General features: G+C 51.1%; 1 protein-coding gene across 1 annotated transcript; it reads right to left on the bottom strand.

The window, feature by feature from the left end:
• Positions 1–4,456: 4,456 nt before the first annotated feature.
• Positions 4,457–15,215, bottom strand: Klf11 (Kruppel like factor 11). Its single transcript, XM_005366507.3, has 4 exons — positions 15,052–15,215; positions 12,869–13,120; positions 10,616–11,540; positions 4,457–7,004 (listed from the first exon to the last, which is right to left on the bottom strand). The coding sequence occupies exons 1-4, from the start codon at positions 15,091–15,093 to the stop codon at positions 6,724–6,726; spliced, it is 1,500 nt and encodes a 499-aa protein (XP_005366564.1). The 5' UTR covers positions 15,094–15,215; the 3' UTR covers positions 4,457–6,723.
• Between the last annotated feature and the right edge of the window lie 803 nt (positions 15,216–16,018).

Raw genomic sequence — 16,018 nt, 5'->3', positions numbered from 1 at the left:
CTCCCGTTAGAGGGTACCACCTTGCTCCACCCAGGCCTGTGAGCTGGGCTCCCGTTAGAGGGTACCACCCTGCTCCACCCGTGGCCCAGCCAGAGAGAAACCACTTCTAGAACACAGCTCTCTTTCCACGTTGGTCTCTAAAGATTCGTGATCAGAGTTCTGCCGCTGGCCTGGCAGACCAAAACTAAGGGCAAGCAGGCCATGGGCCACAGGTGTGGGGGCACTGGTGCCTCCTCCCACACAGGGGGAGCCTGGCTGTGTGGTTCCCCTGAAATCTGAATTGTTGGTCCTTTCTGCTTACTCACTTTCCAAGTGGGGAAGGGTCGGTGCTGGCATCCCTGTATGACGTGAGCTTGTGGTGGGAAGCAGAGCTCATCGGTGCCCTCTCTGGGCCTCAGTTTCTCTCTGGGGGAGGGGGTGGTAATCCTGGAGGTTGAGACCTTTCAAGACCCTTCAAGCCATTAGTCTGGCAGCTCTACCATCCAGCCCTTCATCTCCCAGCTGCCAGTGTGCTTTGGCTATCCTGCTGAGTGCAGAACCGTATAGGAGCCAAGAGAGGGAACCCACACCAAGATAGGACTTCACAGCAACTGCTCTCCAGTGTCCCTTTCGGCTGGCAGTCTGCCTGAGGGCTGTGAACCTCTTCTCCTCCTCCCTGCTTGGGTGGGAGGCAGTCAGGATAATGATGCCAGAAGAGCTTTCAGACATCCCCAGTGGACAGGTGGGGAAATGCAGAGAGCCTATGGGAAGGAGGGTAGGGCTCGTGTGGGCCCTGTAGGGCCTGGCACTTGCTCAGGTGTCTGAGGAAGCACCCGCACAGCTGGCAAGGGTGCTGGCAGAAAGGCTTCAGAGATCTGTGAGTGGCGGCACATGCTTACAGGTCACAGCCACCAGGCCAATGCTAGAGGATTCCTGAGAACTGAAGGCTACGTAGTAAATTCAAGACCGGCCTGGACTATGTCGTGAGATTCTGTGTCAGAAAACAAGAGTAGAGAACGTTGGAATAGTAGTAGCTCTGGCCAAGGCCAGGCCAGGCCAGATCTCAGCTTCTGCTGCATCCCCCTACCAAGACAGTGCTCTGCCCCAGTATCCTTCCTCTGCTGAGAGCTGCTGCTGGCCTGTAATCTGATCGCTGGCCTGTGAACCTCAGAGCTCAACATGGAGCATCTCAGGAACCAAGGAAGAATGGTCCCTAGGGCCATCCCCACATCCACAGTCCTTTGCTGTCACCCGAAAATTATTCCATGAACTTCATGACTTGACAAGAGTGCCTTTGAGTTTGCAGCTAGAGTTTGCAGCTGGAGTTTGCAGCTGGAGTTTGCAGCTGGGAGACTTGTGCTATGGTCAGAGCCCAGAGCCATCGGGTGTCTACCAGTGGGCTGAGCATTGGGTTAAAACCTTCCAGAGCTGGAAGCTGCTTCTCACCGAAGCTCAAAGCACTGCTTTTGATACGAAGATGGAAGTTGTTTCTATTTTAATATTTTACCCTAAATATTACAAATGCTTATTTTAAAAGAGGTTAAAATATTACATTTTTACCAAAGAATGAATCAGACTTTGAAGTCGATGTGAATATTAACAGCTTTATGTATCACGTTTGAGTGGGCACGTTCATCTGATTAAGAGAAAATGGGGGCCGGGCGGTGGTGGCGCACACCTTTAATCCTAGTGCTCGGGAGGTAGAGGCAGGCAGATCTCTCTGAGTTTGAGACCAGCCTCGTCTACAGAGGGAGTTCCAGGGCAGCCAGGACTGCACAGAACAAACAAACCTCCCTCAACTCCAAGGATGTTCTGAACAGTGGCTAGCTAGAGCAAAGTGTGTGCCAACTGGCGCGCTGTGGTTCTGGGAGACTCAGGCTCTGGAGAGGCTGGTCCTGCCAGAGGTGGGCTTGGGTATCACTGGAGCAGAAGTACTTCCTGCACTGTCAGGTGTCAGGTACCCACTGATGTCCCATATTGCATTGTTGCTTCACAGTTAGCTACCCACGTAGTTTCCCCAGCCACGTGCACAGTTCTAAGCAGATCGTGGGATCTGCCTACGCACAGCATGAGCTGACACTGGCTCCCATCACAGAAAGTCTAAGTAAGTACAGATGGTCACCAGCTCTGCAGAGGTTCTCCCCCAAGATGTGCCAAGGCTGTGCTTGAGAAGACCCTAGCCCTTCAGAAATCCGGGTAGATTTTTCTGTACGTATGAGCAGAACCTTGAGAAGCCCCCAGGCCTTGGCTCTTGTGTTCATGGGTTCTTGGCTCAGCTCAAAAGGAACCTCCCACACCAGCAGAGATTGGCCAAAACTGCCTGGGATACCCTCTTTTTTGGTGTTCCAATTCCTAGAGGCACGTTTCCTGGAATGATGTCCAGGAGTCCAACCCACTCCTGGGGACTCTGGGATTCATGAATGGATGTCACTGCCCTCCTGAGAAAGCACTCTGGAGACCAGGAGTCTATCAGTGGTAGCCGGGACATCAGCTGTTAAGTGTCAGGTCCATGGGGTATTTTTCTTGTCAAGAATTGGACAGAAATAAAATGTATTTTTTTTTAAGGGCCAAGGTGATAGCTTGGCAGGTAAAAGCTCTTGATGCCAAGCCTGACGTGAGCTCCACCCCCAGAGGGGCCAGTGGAAGGGAAGAGCCAACTCCTGCAGGTTGTCCTGATGCCCACATGCATGGATGGCATGGCATAATGCACCCGCCACAGCAATACACTTCCCCTAGATGTATATGTATATAATCTATCTGTCTGTCTCTGTCTATCTAATCTATTATCTATCTTTACCTATATCATCTATTATCTATATCATCTATCTATCTCTGCACGCACGAGGAAGGTATCCCTGCATGATTCTGAGCATTGAAGAGCAAAATTCACGATTTATTTTAAAAGTACTGTTATTACATTTTGTGTGCACACATGCGTGTGTGTCTGTAGTACATCGGTGTGCATGCCACGGTGCCAGTGTGGAAGTCAGAGGACAATCTGCAGGAGGTGTTTCTCTCTTTCCACCATGTGAATTCCAGTGAGCAAACAGGTGCCCTTGCTCGGTGACAGGTGCTTTTGCCCACTGAGCCCTCCTGCAAACCCACAAACCACCTATTAAGACTCTGAAGGTTAGTTGCTTCCTCTAGGAAGAAGGCTCCATAATTAGAACTTTTTTTGGGGGGTGCTGGCCTGAATCTTGGGGAAAACTTGGCCTTGAGAGGCAGGAAAGAACTGTTTCCTAGTGTAAAGAAATCCTTCTTTTGTGGGTGGTGGTGGCTCAAGCCTTTAATCCTAGCACTCAAGAGGCAGACGCAGGCAGATCTTTGAGTTCGAAGCCAGCCTAGTCTACAGATCGAGTAGGACAGCCTAGGGTTACACAGAGAAATTCTTTCCAGTGTTGGCAAGGAAGCATTGCCCTCTCTGGGGCATGGCGCCTTGGGAAGGACAGAGAAGTCCTTGAGCTCCCAGAGGTACTTGACCCGAGGTCTGCACCCCAAAGTTGTTGATAGCCTCAGGATGGGGCCCCACAGCTGCACACCCAGAAACGGAAGCAGAGAGTGTGGTTGCCTGTGGCTGACTGCCCTAGGCCAGTTCCAACTCTCAACAGTGACATCGTGTGGTCATGAGAAGCAGTAGCAACCTGGACCAGGGCTCTGCCCCTGGAAGAAGTAGGAAGTCCAGCTGGGGGCTAAGGAACAAAGCCCCCCAGGAGTTAGGCTACCTCTTGGGGAGGGAGACTGCCAACGGAGGAATGAGGGAAGGTATCGCCAGGACAGCCTCTGTTGATTCCTTAAGTTAGCAAGAGAAATTCTTGTGTAGGACTTCTACAACTGGCAGAAGGCACAGTCCGTGCCAGGCTTTGTGCTGCCAGACCCTGGATGAATAGAACAGTGGTGAGGTCGACCACGTGTCTGGGAGGCACAGGAGGGGTAAGTCACTGAGCTGCTCACTAGGAAGGGCGGCTTCCTGGGTCAATCTGTCTACAAGAGCCCAGGGACAACAGGGGAGACTAAACCCTACGCATGGTCTCTGGGACTCAGCTCTTGCTTTGTCTCAGGGGCACTGGCACCCATCTCTCTTGCCTCTGTGGGGCCTGAATGGCAAATGCCTGACATTGCAAAGTGTAGCCAGATGCCAAGAGGCAGGGAGGGCAGACACACGGAATCTCCATCGTGGGCCCTGCTGTGGATGGGCACTTGTTGGTAACTGTGGGGATGGAAGCTTGTCTCCATCCCTCTGCCTTAGGTAAAAGTGGAAGTCCAATTGCTAGTGTTATTATGTTAACTGCCACAACTTGCGCTCAAGAATTCTTACAAGTTGACCTCTTTGCCACTGTACTGCTTCCTCTGAAACAGATTAGAGCCCCCCAAATAAGAGTTCAAGTTAGGTCAATACATGACGAATCTCCTAGACTCATATGAAGACTGTGTGCACTAAGTCACTGTACACAATTACACAACACAGCACACAAGCCACGTCTGCAAACCAAGGAAGTTTTATAGGATTCAAAGCAAAAGGTTACATCACACATACCCATTTCAATAAGTCTATTACATAAACATAAGGATTTGAAACATTTAAATTTTATTACTAAAACTACCAAAAGGCTCAACAAGGTAAAAAAAAAAAAATCAAATCAAATCAAGCAGAACTGCTCAAGCAATAAAGTGCACTGGGGGTACCTCAACATGAGGGGGTCAGGGAGGGCTCTCCAGGGAGCAGGGCCCTCCAGGGGCTCTGGGGCTCAGGAGTCCTTTTCAGACAGGAAATGTTTTCCAACTCAGTCTTTCAGTAGACAGACGGTGGGGTTCTTCTGCAGAAGGGATTTCTAAATCTAATCAGGAAATGGAACCCTATAGTGTTTTAACACATCGGTTATGTCAGAGACAACACGGGTCAGAGGACTGAAGTTCTGTGTGACGATCAACCGAACACTCCGAGACCTTCCGTGACTCACAGAAACACGGGGACAGGACACACCACTCTGTGTGTCATGGTGAAGACAATCGCACTGGATGCCATTTACCGTTTGTGCAATCGCCAGTGTGGAGGACAGGACTGGGGTATTGGGACACTTGGGAGCTATGTACAGTTAGTTCTCCCATGGCTACATCATGTGGAAATTGACTGGAGAACTGTCCAGACATTGCCTGAACACACATACCTACAAAACTCGGAGGCTACCAAAGGCAGCCTAACAGGGATCAAGTAACAACATACAATGTATGACGAGAAGGTTCTATAAGGCTCAAAAGACCTGAACATAAAACCTTATTTTATCTATTTAATATTTCAACCTTGCCATCATTTAAATAAAGTTCAACGCCAATATTAAAAGGCAAATACAAAATCTAATACAATACCACACAAAAATATCCTCAGGCTGCCCAAACAGTGCAATATATTGTTCTTGCTTACTGTATTGCCTGAACTTCCCAAGCTCTAACTAAAGCCAGTTTTTGTGGCCATTTGGACACACAGAGGCCACTCTATGCAGGGCACATGCTCACAAGGTACAGAGCAGCACCGGTGATCTGCTTTCAGGTTAGCTACAAAATCCCCATTCCATGTCTTCTCAGTTGAGCAAAACCATTTCCTTCCCACACAGTGAATGGAAGGGCAGCTGAGTGGCATCTCCCGCCACTTAGCAAAGCAAGCACTTCTTGGTGTTCTATCCATAGTTAGAAGGCATCTGAACCCCAGGGCTTATGGGCATGCATGCTTGCTTTGCGTTAGCTGCACTTAGGTGGACAGTTTATCCAACTTGATTCTCTCTGTGTGGTCACTGAACGCAATACAAAACAACACCAGAAGCCAATGGACAATCTACAGAGCTTTGGTGGCCACATTCCTGGTTTTTGGTGCCTAAGTACAGACAGGCCATGGGATCATTTGCTCTTGGCAGACAAATGGTCTAAAAGTCAACACTGAGCACTCGTCCCTCCTTAGGTGGCCGACTCGGCACACCCTTCACAGGAACATCGGACACATGTGACTAGTTTGCCCAACTAGCACTTCGGTTCTGTGGGCTATAGGACTGACTGCTAGAATTTACTGATACAAAGAAGCTGACTACAAAGCTTATTTTTCCCTTTAAGAGCTCTTTATTTATTTTTTATTTATTATGTATACAAGAGCTCTTAAACCAGTTCTGATCTAAAACATTTGCTATAAAAAGGCTGGTAACAAACTTGTGATTTTGATTTTTTTTTCTGAGTAACTACCAAGAGTACTTAAGCAGGGTCATTACAAAACTTTGATATAAAACATGGAAAAAAGAAGGCAGTAAAACTGTCTACCCAGAAATTGGTGATTCAAGCACAGTATAAATATTTTTATAAAAAAGTATAAAAATTAGTACCCTGTCTCATTTCTACAAAACATAGAATAGAAAGATTTAAAAAAAAAAAACAGACTCTGTAAACTTTATTGCCGAAATAGTTGCTTGAATGCTGGTGATTTAGATCAAATTTTCTTCCATTTCCTCACAAAAGAAAGAGGGAGAGACAGACAGAGCGACAGAGACAGAGCAAGACAGAGTTAGCACGGACACTACAGAGACTGAACAGGGCCCAGCCAGGAAAGTAAAGTTAATGTAGTTCCATCAGAACCAGCTCCCCTTCAACAGCCCAGAGACCGTATTTTTGTTTGTTTTTGTTTTTTGGGAGGGACACACAGGTCCCTTCCCCATTCCTGAAGAGGCGTTTGAAGAAGCCCACAGGTGATGGGCAGCACGGACCCTCTCAGCCCGAGGCCGGCAAGGGCTCGAGGATGCTCCGGGGGCTCTCTGACAAGGCGATTCTGTTCAGCTTGCCCACCTCTGCCTGCCAGCCTGGGATCTTCTTGGTCGTCATGTGGCGCCGGGCGTGCTTTGTCAGGTGGTCGCTCCGCATGAAACGCCGCTCACACACAGGACACACAAACTTCTTCTCCCCCGTGTGGGTTCTGCGGTGGCGAGACAGTTCGTCTGACCTTGCGAACTTTTTGTCGCAGCCCTCCCAGCTGCAGGTAAAGGGCTTCTCCCCTGGCGGAAAACAAATCAAAGTAAGAGCGGGCACTCAGCACCTTACCGAGGGCTGCCCACAGGTCTCTTCACCAAACCTCCGAAGAGGGACACCTGCTGCTCTAGTCTGGGCGGCTCAGAAGTCAGCAAGCCCTCCACCAAACACTTCTTCTGACATCGCGGTGTGTGTGCCAAAGCCCACAGACACCACAATAGGCTAACTGTTCAAAACTTTTACCCATGCTTTTACTTTTGTGTAGCTTCGTGTTTTGCTTTTCTGATGAAGACTCATTATGCAGCCCAGGCAGGTCTGGAACTTGGAATCCACTTCAGTCCTGGAGTTAGAGGCATGTGCCTCCACCCCTGGTTTTAAAGATGCATTTTAAGATAAAAACAAATATCTTATACTTGGGGAAGACTTTTATGAGACAGGGTCTCACTATGTAACCCTGGCTGGCCTGAAACTCAGTATATAGATTAGACCTCAAACTCAGAGATCCTCCTGCCTGAGTGCTGGGATTAAAGGCGTGTGCCACCATCCCTATTTTTTTTCTTTGATAGAGTTGTGCTAAGTAGCCCAGGCAGGCAGGGAACTTTTTTTTTGGGGGGGGGGGGAATAGGCATTTTGAGACAGGGTCTCATGAAAGCAAGGACAGCCTCCTATGCCCTGTATAGCAAAGGAAGACACTGAACTGAATCTCCTAACCCCACCTCTTACGTGCTGGGACCAAACCTGGAGGTGCATGCATGCCGGGCAAGTACTACTTACTCTACCAACTGACTCCCATCCACAGATGTAGGAGGGAAATTCTTCAAAAAAAAAAAAAAAAAAATCCTTTCTCTCTCGGGATAAACTGCACACCTCCCAGAAAGTCCTTTCAATAAGCTTTAAGGCTTCTTAGAATCATTATTTCGAGTCCATATTTCTTATCACGCTGACAAGAAGGTTATATTAGTTATTTTCCATGTTGTTACCAGTGTTTAATTACTTTCCATATTGCCAACAAAAGTAAACTGAGGGAGTTTATTCTGGCCCCGTTGGAGGGTACAGGTCCATCATGGTGGAGGAGATTGTGGCGGCTGGTGATAATGGGTCCACAGTCCAGAAGCGAGAGTGAACGCTCCTGCTCGGCTTGCTGGCCTCTTATTTACCCAGTCCAGCCCCAGGTAATGTGGCTCCTCCCAGCTCTAACTAATGTAGATAGCCCCTCACAGGCATACCCAGGCTTGTCCACTAGGTGACTCCAGATCCTGTCAAGTTGTCAGTAGTAACCACACAGAAGGCATCTGACAGCAGACATGGACAGCGGCACTTCCTACTCTTGCTTCCCTAAGGTCAGCAGCATACCCAGTGCCCAGGAGCTGCTCAGAGGCTGCCAACCCCTCAGTACACAATTTAGAAAATTCCTTGTTTTCAGCCAAAATGGAGTACCTGTTCACCTCACCTCCTTAACAGTGAAATATTGTTCAGGTTGGTGGACAAACTTGAAACACAGTCTTTATCTGAAATAAACCCACCTAAAGTTCCAGACCTTATGAGAACTCCAATGGAGGAACTGCACCAGCAACTCCATGAGCAGTCCATGGCAGAGCAGTGGGACTCAACCCTCAGCTCATTCAAACTGCTCTTACTTCTCTGAAGAGCGTAGAAAAACTGGCTTTCTCTCAAGTTTTACGGCTCTGTCAGTATTTTTATTTGGGAAAACTGATGGAAAGCTCATCTAGATAGACAAAGTAAAAAAGGGGGGGCTCACCAAGCCCAAGAGCCTACTGAACAGAATAGGGGTTCACAATGTCAAAGAGCCCACCAAACAGAACAGGTCACTCCTTCATCTGACATAGCCACCAGAATGACCTTGCTAAAGTGGCAACCATCGTCTGTTTACTAGTGTGGCACCGGGAATCTATATGCACTTGGATAGTCATCTAGTTGTGCAGAGACAAGGAGACAGGCTCACGGTTTAGAGAGCACGCAGCTCTTGCAGCACACCCACAGTAGAACCCAGTACTCAGAGCAGGCAACTTACACCCACCTATAACTCCAGCTCCTGCGGAGCCAAACCCTCTGGCCACTGCACTCAGACACACACAGAAACACCATTTTAGAAATAGCAAAAGTAAGCGGGGTGTGGTGGCACACACCTGTAATCCAAGCACTCATGAGGTGGAGGCAGGTGGCTTTCTGAATTCCAAGCTAAGCCTGGACTACAGAGCAAGTTCCAGGATGGCCAGGGCTACACACAATACCCATGGGGTCAAAGAGGAAGGACGTGAACAAACACTCACTAGCTGATTTGAGGCGGGCCCTGAAAGGGTCTCAATAGGCAGGGGTTGGGGGTGAGAGGGTGGACCCGTGGCAACGCGGGTAGATGAGAACAAAAGAGGTTGTGTTTGCTCTGCCAAAGAGACAAGTACCTCACAGGACAGGTGTAGGGCCCACGTCCTAAAGCCACCCACGCTCCAGAGTATGGAGGAATAGCTCTTTCTGGACCGTCTGAACACCAGAGTGCACTGTTCAGCAGTGGAGTCCGCCATGGCCAGCACGGACTGCGCTAATTAGAAGCTGGCTATGGCAACACCATTTTAAAATAAAAACAGAGCAGTAACTCCTCCAGCCCCAGGCCTTCCTGTAGAAGATTCTACAACTCAGACATTCTCACGGGGACTGAGGGACGATGCTCCAGGGTCATGAGTTTAGAGAGAGATGCACTTTCCCGTAGACCCGCACATCTCTACATGTGTTTACGTGTAAATCCATGATTCTCTAAAGTCAAGTGTAACAAGCGGACCACGTAACCATGGAGCCAATGAAAATGACAAACAACACATCAATTCGCAGAGGGCCCGAGATACGCTGCTCTCTCTAATCTACCAAAGTGGCTTGTGGAGTGGCACTCAGCCCCTGCTGGACAGCGCAGCAGCCACCAGCTCCCGAAGCTACTTAAGTGTAAAGCTTCAGCCAGAATGTGCCATTGAGTCCCTCAGTGAAACCAGTTTGTTTCAAGTGCACGTGGCTAGCCGCTACTCTAGAGGCTAGAGGATGTTTCCATGACTGAAGACAGAATTTAAAAAATAAAGAAACCCAGCAGGCTATTATAACTTCTTACGAGCCTTTTTTTAAATTGTAGGGGTTTTATTTATTTAGGTCCATTGGTGTTTGCCATAGGTGTCAGGACCCCTGGAACTGGAGTTACAGACAGTTGTGAGCTGTCATGTGGGTGCTGGGAATTGAACCCAGGTCCTCTGGAAGAACAGTCAGTGTTCTCTCCAGCCCCTTGTGTGAATTCTTAAACTAAAAACTATATATTCTCAAAAGCAAAAAAACCCAAACCCAAACAAAACAAGAGCAAACAACAACCAAACCCCCCTATACTCTTAAATCATTCTACAATAAGAACTTTGACAGCGTGGAAAGACGTCCAAGTCACAGTGATGCCTATACTGAATGTGAACACAATGCCGATTGCAGTGAGGTAGAGTACCCTAAAACCATCACAAGCCCCCATCCTCTCCCCCAGCAGCCACCTGCTCATGACCCTGACTGCTCCTCATGCCTCTTTCCAGAGGCACAGGGGGCTTTCCTCCCCCCGAAGTTCTGGTGTTTCCAGCACACCAAGCAGCCTGCCACTTACCCGTGTGGGTGCGAAGATGAGCCTTGAGGTGGGAACTTTTGAAGTAGGTCTTCCGGCAACCTGGGAAGTTACAGACATAGTTCCTCCTTCGGGAAAAGTCTACCTGAGGGGCACAGTTCTGGCTGGAGGCAATGAACATTGGCGCAGGGGCAAGGGGCAACAGCTTGGTATTTCCGATGGCCATGACACTGGATGGGCAGGTAGCAGGCTGGGGGAAGGTGCTCTGTGGCAAGACCAACATCACAGTTCCCTGAGGCATAGATGGTCCCATGAACACAGGCTGGGGTACCGCAGCAGCTTGGGGTAGGATAGGCTTCACAATCCCTGCAGACAACTGGGGAGGAGGCTTCAACAAAGCTGAGAACATGCTGTTTTGTGCAGCCACGGGGATCATTTGGCAAAGGACAGGGGGACTGGAGACAGGGACAGAAATCAGAGGGGTGGTTATCCTTGACAAGTCACTTTCAGAATTCTTTGGTAAGCAGGTCTGAACGGCAGCCGGCCATCCTGTCTGCTGGCCTTGGTAGGGGTGGAACGGGACACCAGACTTGTGCAAGCAAGGCTGACAGGAAACCGAGTTAGTAACAAGAAAACCGTCTGCCGAGCGTGTGTCCTGCAAAGCTTCACGATGGTCCGGCAGCCCTGCTTGTCCCTCTCTGCTGCTGGACAGTTGTTGCTCTTGAGTCGGGGTGGTCGGAAATGCAGGACTCTCCCCAGTGTGCCGGATCACGCTGGTCATCACAGCCCTGCAGGAGGACCCAGAGGCGGGCTCCGATGGTTCTCTCCTGCTTGGCGCTCTGCTGGCCACAGTCGGGGAGGGGGGGAGGGCGGTAACCATGCATCCTTTGGAATTTGTGACTTGGGAAGGAACAGGGGTCCCTGTGGATGGCTCCATGAGCTCTGGGCTCTGAGGCGGAGTTATACACTTGAAGAGAAACAAAGAAAGAAAAGCATCAAGTCAAAGGTCGCTTTGGTCAAAGGAGCTTCAAGGAAATTATCTGACTGCACTGCTCCCACTGCCTCGGAAAAGATGCGTTTGGAGAGGACTAGGCTGAGCTGGACAGCCCAAGGAGTCTTTGAGGACTCTGCTGTTCCTACCTCTTCCTGTGTGGATTGCCCTTTCCCAACCATGAATGTGCCTCTTTGGAAGGAAGGGTGGTGTCTACCCTAGGTCATGTGCAGCTACTGAAAAATGCAACTGAACTAAAAGGACTGTGAAAATTCATACTTTAAAATGAAAGCTTTTAGGGGGAGGGAAATGGGAGGCGGTGGCGGGGAGGAGGCAGAAATCCTTAATAAATAAATTAAAAAAAAATAAAAATAAAAAATAAAACGAAAGCTTTTCACTGGTGGCAGTGGCACACGCTTTTCATCCCAGCACTGAGGTGGCAGACACAGCCGTATCTCTAAGAGTTCGAGGCCAGCCTGGTCTACAAAGCAAGTTCCAGGACAGCCAGGGCTACACAGAGAAACCCTGTTTCAAAAAACAAAAAACCAAAATGAAAGCTTTTCATGACTTTTCAGGCTCTTAAACCAAGAAAAGAAACGGTGGTTCTACTGAGCCAAGCGTCTACGTACTGGCCCCCAGCAAGTCATCAGTGGCCTTGGAAACGCCCAAGCCTGAAGACCTGAGGGGCTACTGTGAGCCAGCCAATCTTTCCTCCAGTTTTCGCTGTCACTCATTCCTTTCCAATTCCATCCTTCACGGTCTTCAGTGCAAGTTCCTAGCCCAGGTCAATCACTTCTCACTTTTATTACCATAAACAATCTACAGCCTGATTTCTCCAACCCAAGAAGCAATTCCACAGGTGTGGCAAGTTAAAACCTAAAAATAAGATACTGACTTATCAACTCCAAATCCCAGCAGGTGGCCCCCGCAGGAAGGCAGAATGAAATGTTTCCACCCAGCTAAGCTGTCTGGTGTCAGAGCACAAGCTTTCTTTAGCTGCTCTCCACATCCTCATCCTAAACTCACAACCCTACCGTAAGACTCCCTAGACATCTGGTATACCACACCTTTCTGTAACCATCTTCGGGCTTTGTCCAATGGACACTTGCCATCTGCCAGCAAGTTCTGACTCACCAAGGAATAGAAAACATTTTTAAGAGATGAATTTTTACACTTTGGTATCCATGTGAAGGGGACTTCCTGGCTATATCACAGTCAATCTCCCTGCAAGTTCTTCAATGTGATTTTCTCTAAGCCGTTCTGGGCGGTTCACGAAAATGCCTCTCTCCCCAATCTCCTCTTACCAGAGTTGAAAAAGAATGGAAGTCCTTTGGTAGATCAGGTGCAGCTGTGTCCATCAGCACAGCGGTGGGGACGTCACCAGAATCAGAGACAGGTGTGAGGGGTCTCATCTGGGATCTCTGACCCCAAGAACTCATGCAAACGAGAGCTTCCACAGCCTCGATGTCCGTCTGCTCCAGGATGCTGCATGTGGACCTTTCGCTGTCATGCCGTTTCCTCTCCAGGATCGACTCGCAGATATCCATGATGTCAACCTAAAGGCGGCACAACACAGTGGTGTCTCAGTTCAGGGGGACGAGAGCGGTAACCCTGCCAGGCCCGTGGATCCACCCCAGATGGAGTGTGCAGCACTCTAACGAAGCAAGAGGCTGCGTGAGAATAAAAAGACCCAAATGGAGCCCTCACAGCAACTTTGCTTTCAAGTTCTGAAGGTTGGGTTTGGTTAAGAAGCAGTTTCCACAAGACAAGACAAAACAACCAAAACCCCGAGTCTCACAAAGTTTTCTAGACTTGCTCAGTAGTGGAATGCTTGATTAGCATGTGTGACCCTGAGTTCAACACCCACCAGTATAAAATAAAAATGAACAAAACAGGTTACTACCTTCAAGCTCTTCTCGGGGGGATGGTTAAGACTGACTCTAGAGGTACATGCCAAAGTGTACCTTGTAGGAAGGTGCCCCAGGAAAGACAGACAGACGGAGCAGCTAAAGAGGCTAAGGAGCCAGCTGGTGGGTGAGATCTTCTAGCTCAAAAGCCACCAGGGTAGTGTCCCTAAGGAAGCATCTTAACTTCCCCAAGCTTAACTTCCCAGTGGCTGAACCTGGGTTCCGTGCAGGTAGAGGTGACTGCGTGTTTTCTCAGTAGATTCAGAAACGTTAAGTCACTTGTCACTCCCGAAAGCGAGGAGGAGGTGGGGTGAGCAGAAGAGAGTGTGAAAGCTTGACCACAACCTTGTCCTGCGCACCACCTGGACAACCAGGGCGGGAGGAAGAGACTGGAACCCATCCCTTCCAAAACAGAACCTTAAACCTTTGACCCATATATTTCCACACATATTTCCTGAGTCTCCAAACTTTCTATCCGTTCAGAGTCCCCTTCAGTGAACAGATGAAGAGGCTACCTTTGCAAAAGGGCTGATCCAGGGCCATGGGGGAGGCAGACTTCACATCCCACCACGATAATTTGTCTCTGAGCCATCAACTGGAATGTCCAGCCCACAGACTAGGAAAAGATAAATACAGGCCCTAGAATCCACGTACTGCTTGCTATGTTCTTGGCAGAAACCTACACACCACCCCCTGGGTCCCCAACATTTCTGTTTGACAGGAGTTTCCTACCTTGGCTCCACACTGTGGCTAGGCCCAAGCCCTACACTCAGGCCAGGTCCTATTACCCAGCCTCTTCTTGCTTTGGCCCTGCCCCTTGCCCAGACCTACCCCTACAAGGTCACCAAGCTCAGCGGTAACAGCTCTTCAGAACCTCTCCAGACACACTCTTGCCTAGGTCCGGCTCAGTCCAGTAAACCCTCCTCAGCCACCTTTGGTTTGGCTCAACCCACGTCCCCACCCCGACACTCCCACCACGCGCTCTCACCATTCCCTCCCTTTGGCTCAGCCTTTGCCCCGCCCCATGCACACCCCTACCAGGTGCTCTAGCCACATCTCCTTATGTTGGCATCGCCACTTGCCCCACCCCACACTTCCACCAGCTGCTCTCACCAAGCCCCCTAGCTTTGGCCCGTCCCCCCCGCCCCTCCAATACTACAACCTGGTGCTTTCACCACGCCCTAAGCCTTGGTCCCACCTAGCTCCCCGCATCCCTCTCCCGGCACTCTCGACACGCCCACCGACCGCTTTCACCACGCCCCCTCGCGCCGCGCCCCTGCTTTGGCTCCGCCCTTGCCCCGCCCTACACGTTCCCGCCAGCCGCACCCACACCCGGCAGCGGTCCTCCTCTGGATTCGGGTGACGTCATGGCTGGAAATAGCCGCGCCGGGCGGGGCCGCAGAGGACAAGAGACAAAGCTGAAGGCTGGCTGCCGCGCTAACACACCCCCTCCCCTCCCTGACCCTGCCGAGCCGCGCGGGGGCCCCGACCACGACCGGAGCACTGCTCCAGCCTCTCGGGAGGAGAGGAGTCGCCATCCCCGTCCCCCGCCTCGCTCCGCGCTCAGCCCCGTCACTCACCGCGCGCGCGTCGCCCGAGCCGGTGGAGCCCGGCGAGTGCATGGTGCCCGACGGCCTGCAGGCAACACAAAGCTGCGGATCGGGAGCTCCGCGCGTGGCGGAGGTTGCACGTGCGCGGCGGGCGGGCGGCGGCGTCCCGAGCGCCTGCAGCCGGCGCGCACCTCCGCCCTCCTAGCCGCGCGCGGCTCTGCCTCCGCGCGGCCCGCAAGGCGCGGGAGGGGCGGGGCGCCGCGGAGGGAGCGGCCCGGGGCGGGGCGCGCGGGCAAACCAAAATACACCGCTCCCCGTAGGGGGCGTGTCCTTCGCCGCCGGCCAATCGGCGCCAGACCGGCAAGGCGCGGGCCAATGAGGCCCGCGGGGGGCCGCGTGATCGGAGCCTGGCTGCGGCGTGATCCGGAGGGGCGGGAGGCGGCACGTGTTTTGGTCCGGGCTAGAGGCGGGGCGTGAGGCCTGGAAAGTAGGGGAAAGGTCCCGGCGGCGGCTCGGCGGCAGTCGACTGCTGCCGTGTCCTCTCCAAGCCGAGGGGCTGCTCGCCGAGGTCTAGCGCTGACCCCACCCAGTGGACGGGTCTAGTAGGCGGGACTCACGGGGACGGTCTCTCTAATTTCTTTTAAGCCGTCCCTGGCTCCCTGGACCGCACCTCTACCCAGGAAGAGGTTTGAAAGCTGCCTGGGTTTAGGGACGTTCCTGCCTCCGCTCGTTCCTGCAGGGCGCCAGATCTGAAGCTTCTGGGTCTGGCCTTCCACTGCTCTGATCTGCAGTTTGCTGCAAAAGGAACACCAACCGTGTAGCCAGCCACCTGACATGTGTCTAAAGAGACCTAGGCGTCCTTCCCAGTGTCCATACAAAGGCCTACGTGAGAGCTGACCCAAAACCGGGGCACCCTTTTTTCTCCGTGGGTCTCTAGGTGAGGTTATGCATTTACACGACTCACAATCTTGGAGAGCAGGGGTCGTACATGCAGTGT

The sequence above is a fragment of the Microtus ochrogaster genome, unplaced genomic scaffold, assembly GCF_000317375.1.
Source record: "Microtus ochrogaster isolate Prairie Vole_2 unplaced genomic scaffold, MicOch1.0 UNK10, whole genome shotgun sequence".
NCBI lineage: Eukaryota > Metazoa > Chordata > Mammalia > Rodentia > Cricetidae > Microtus > Microtus ochrogaster.
This window is presented reverse-complemented; position numbering and strand designations above follow the sequence as displayed.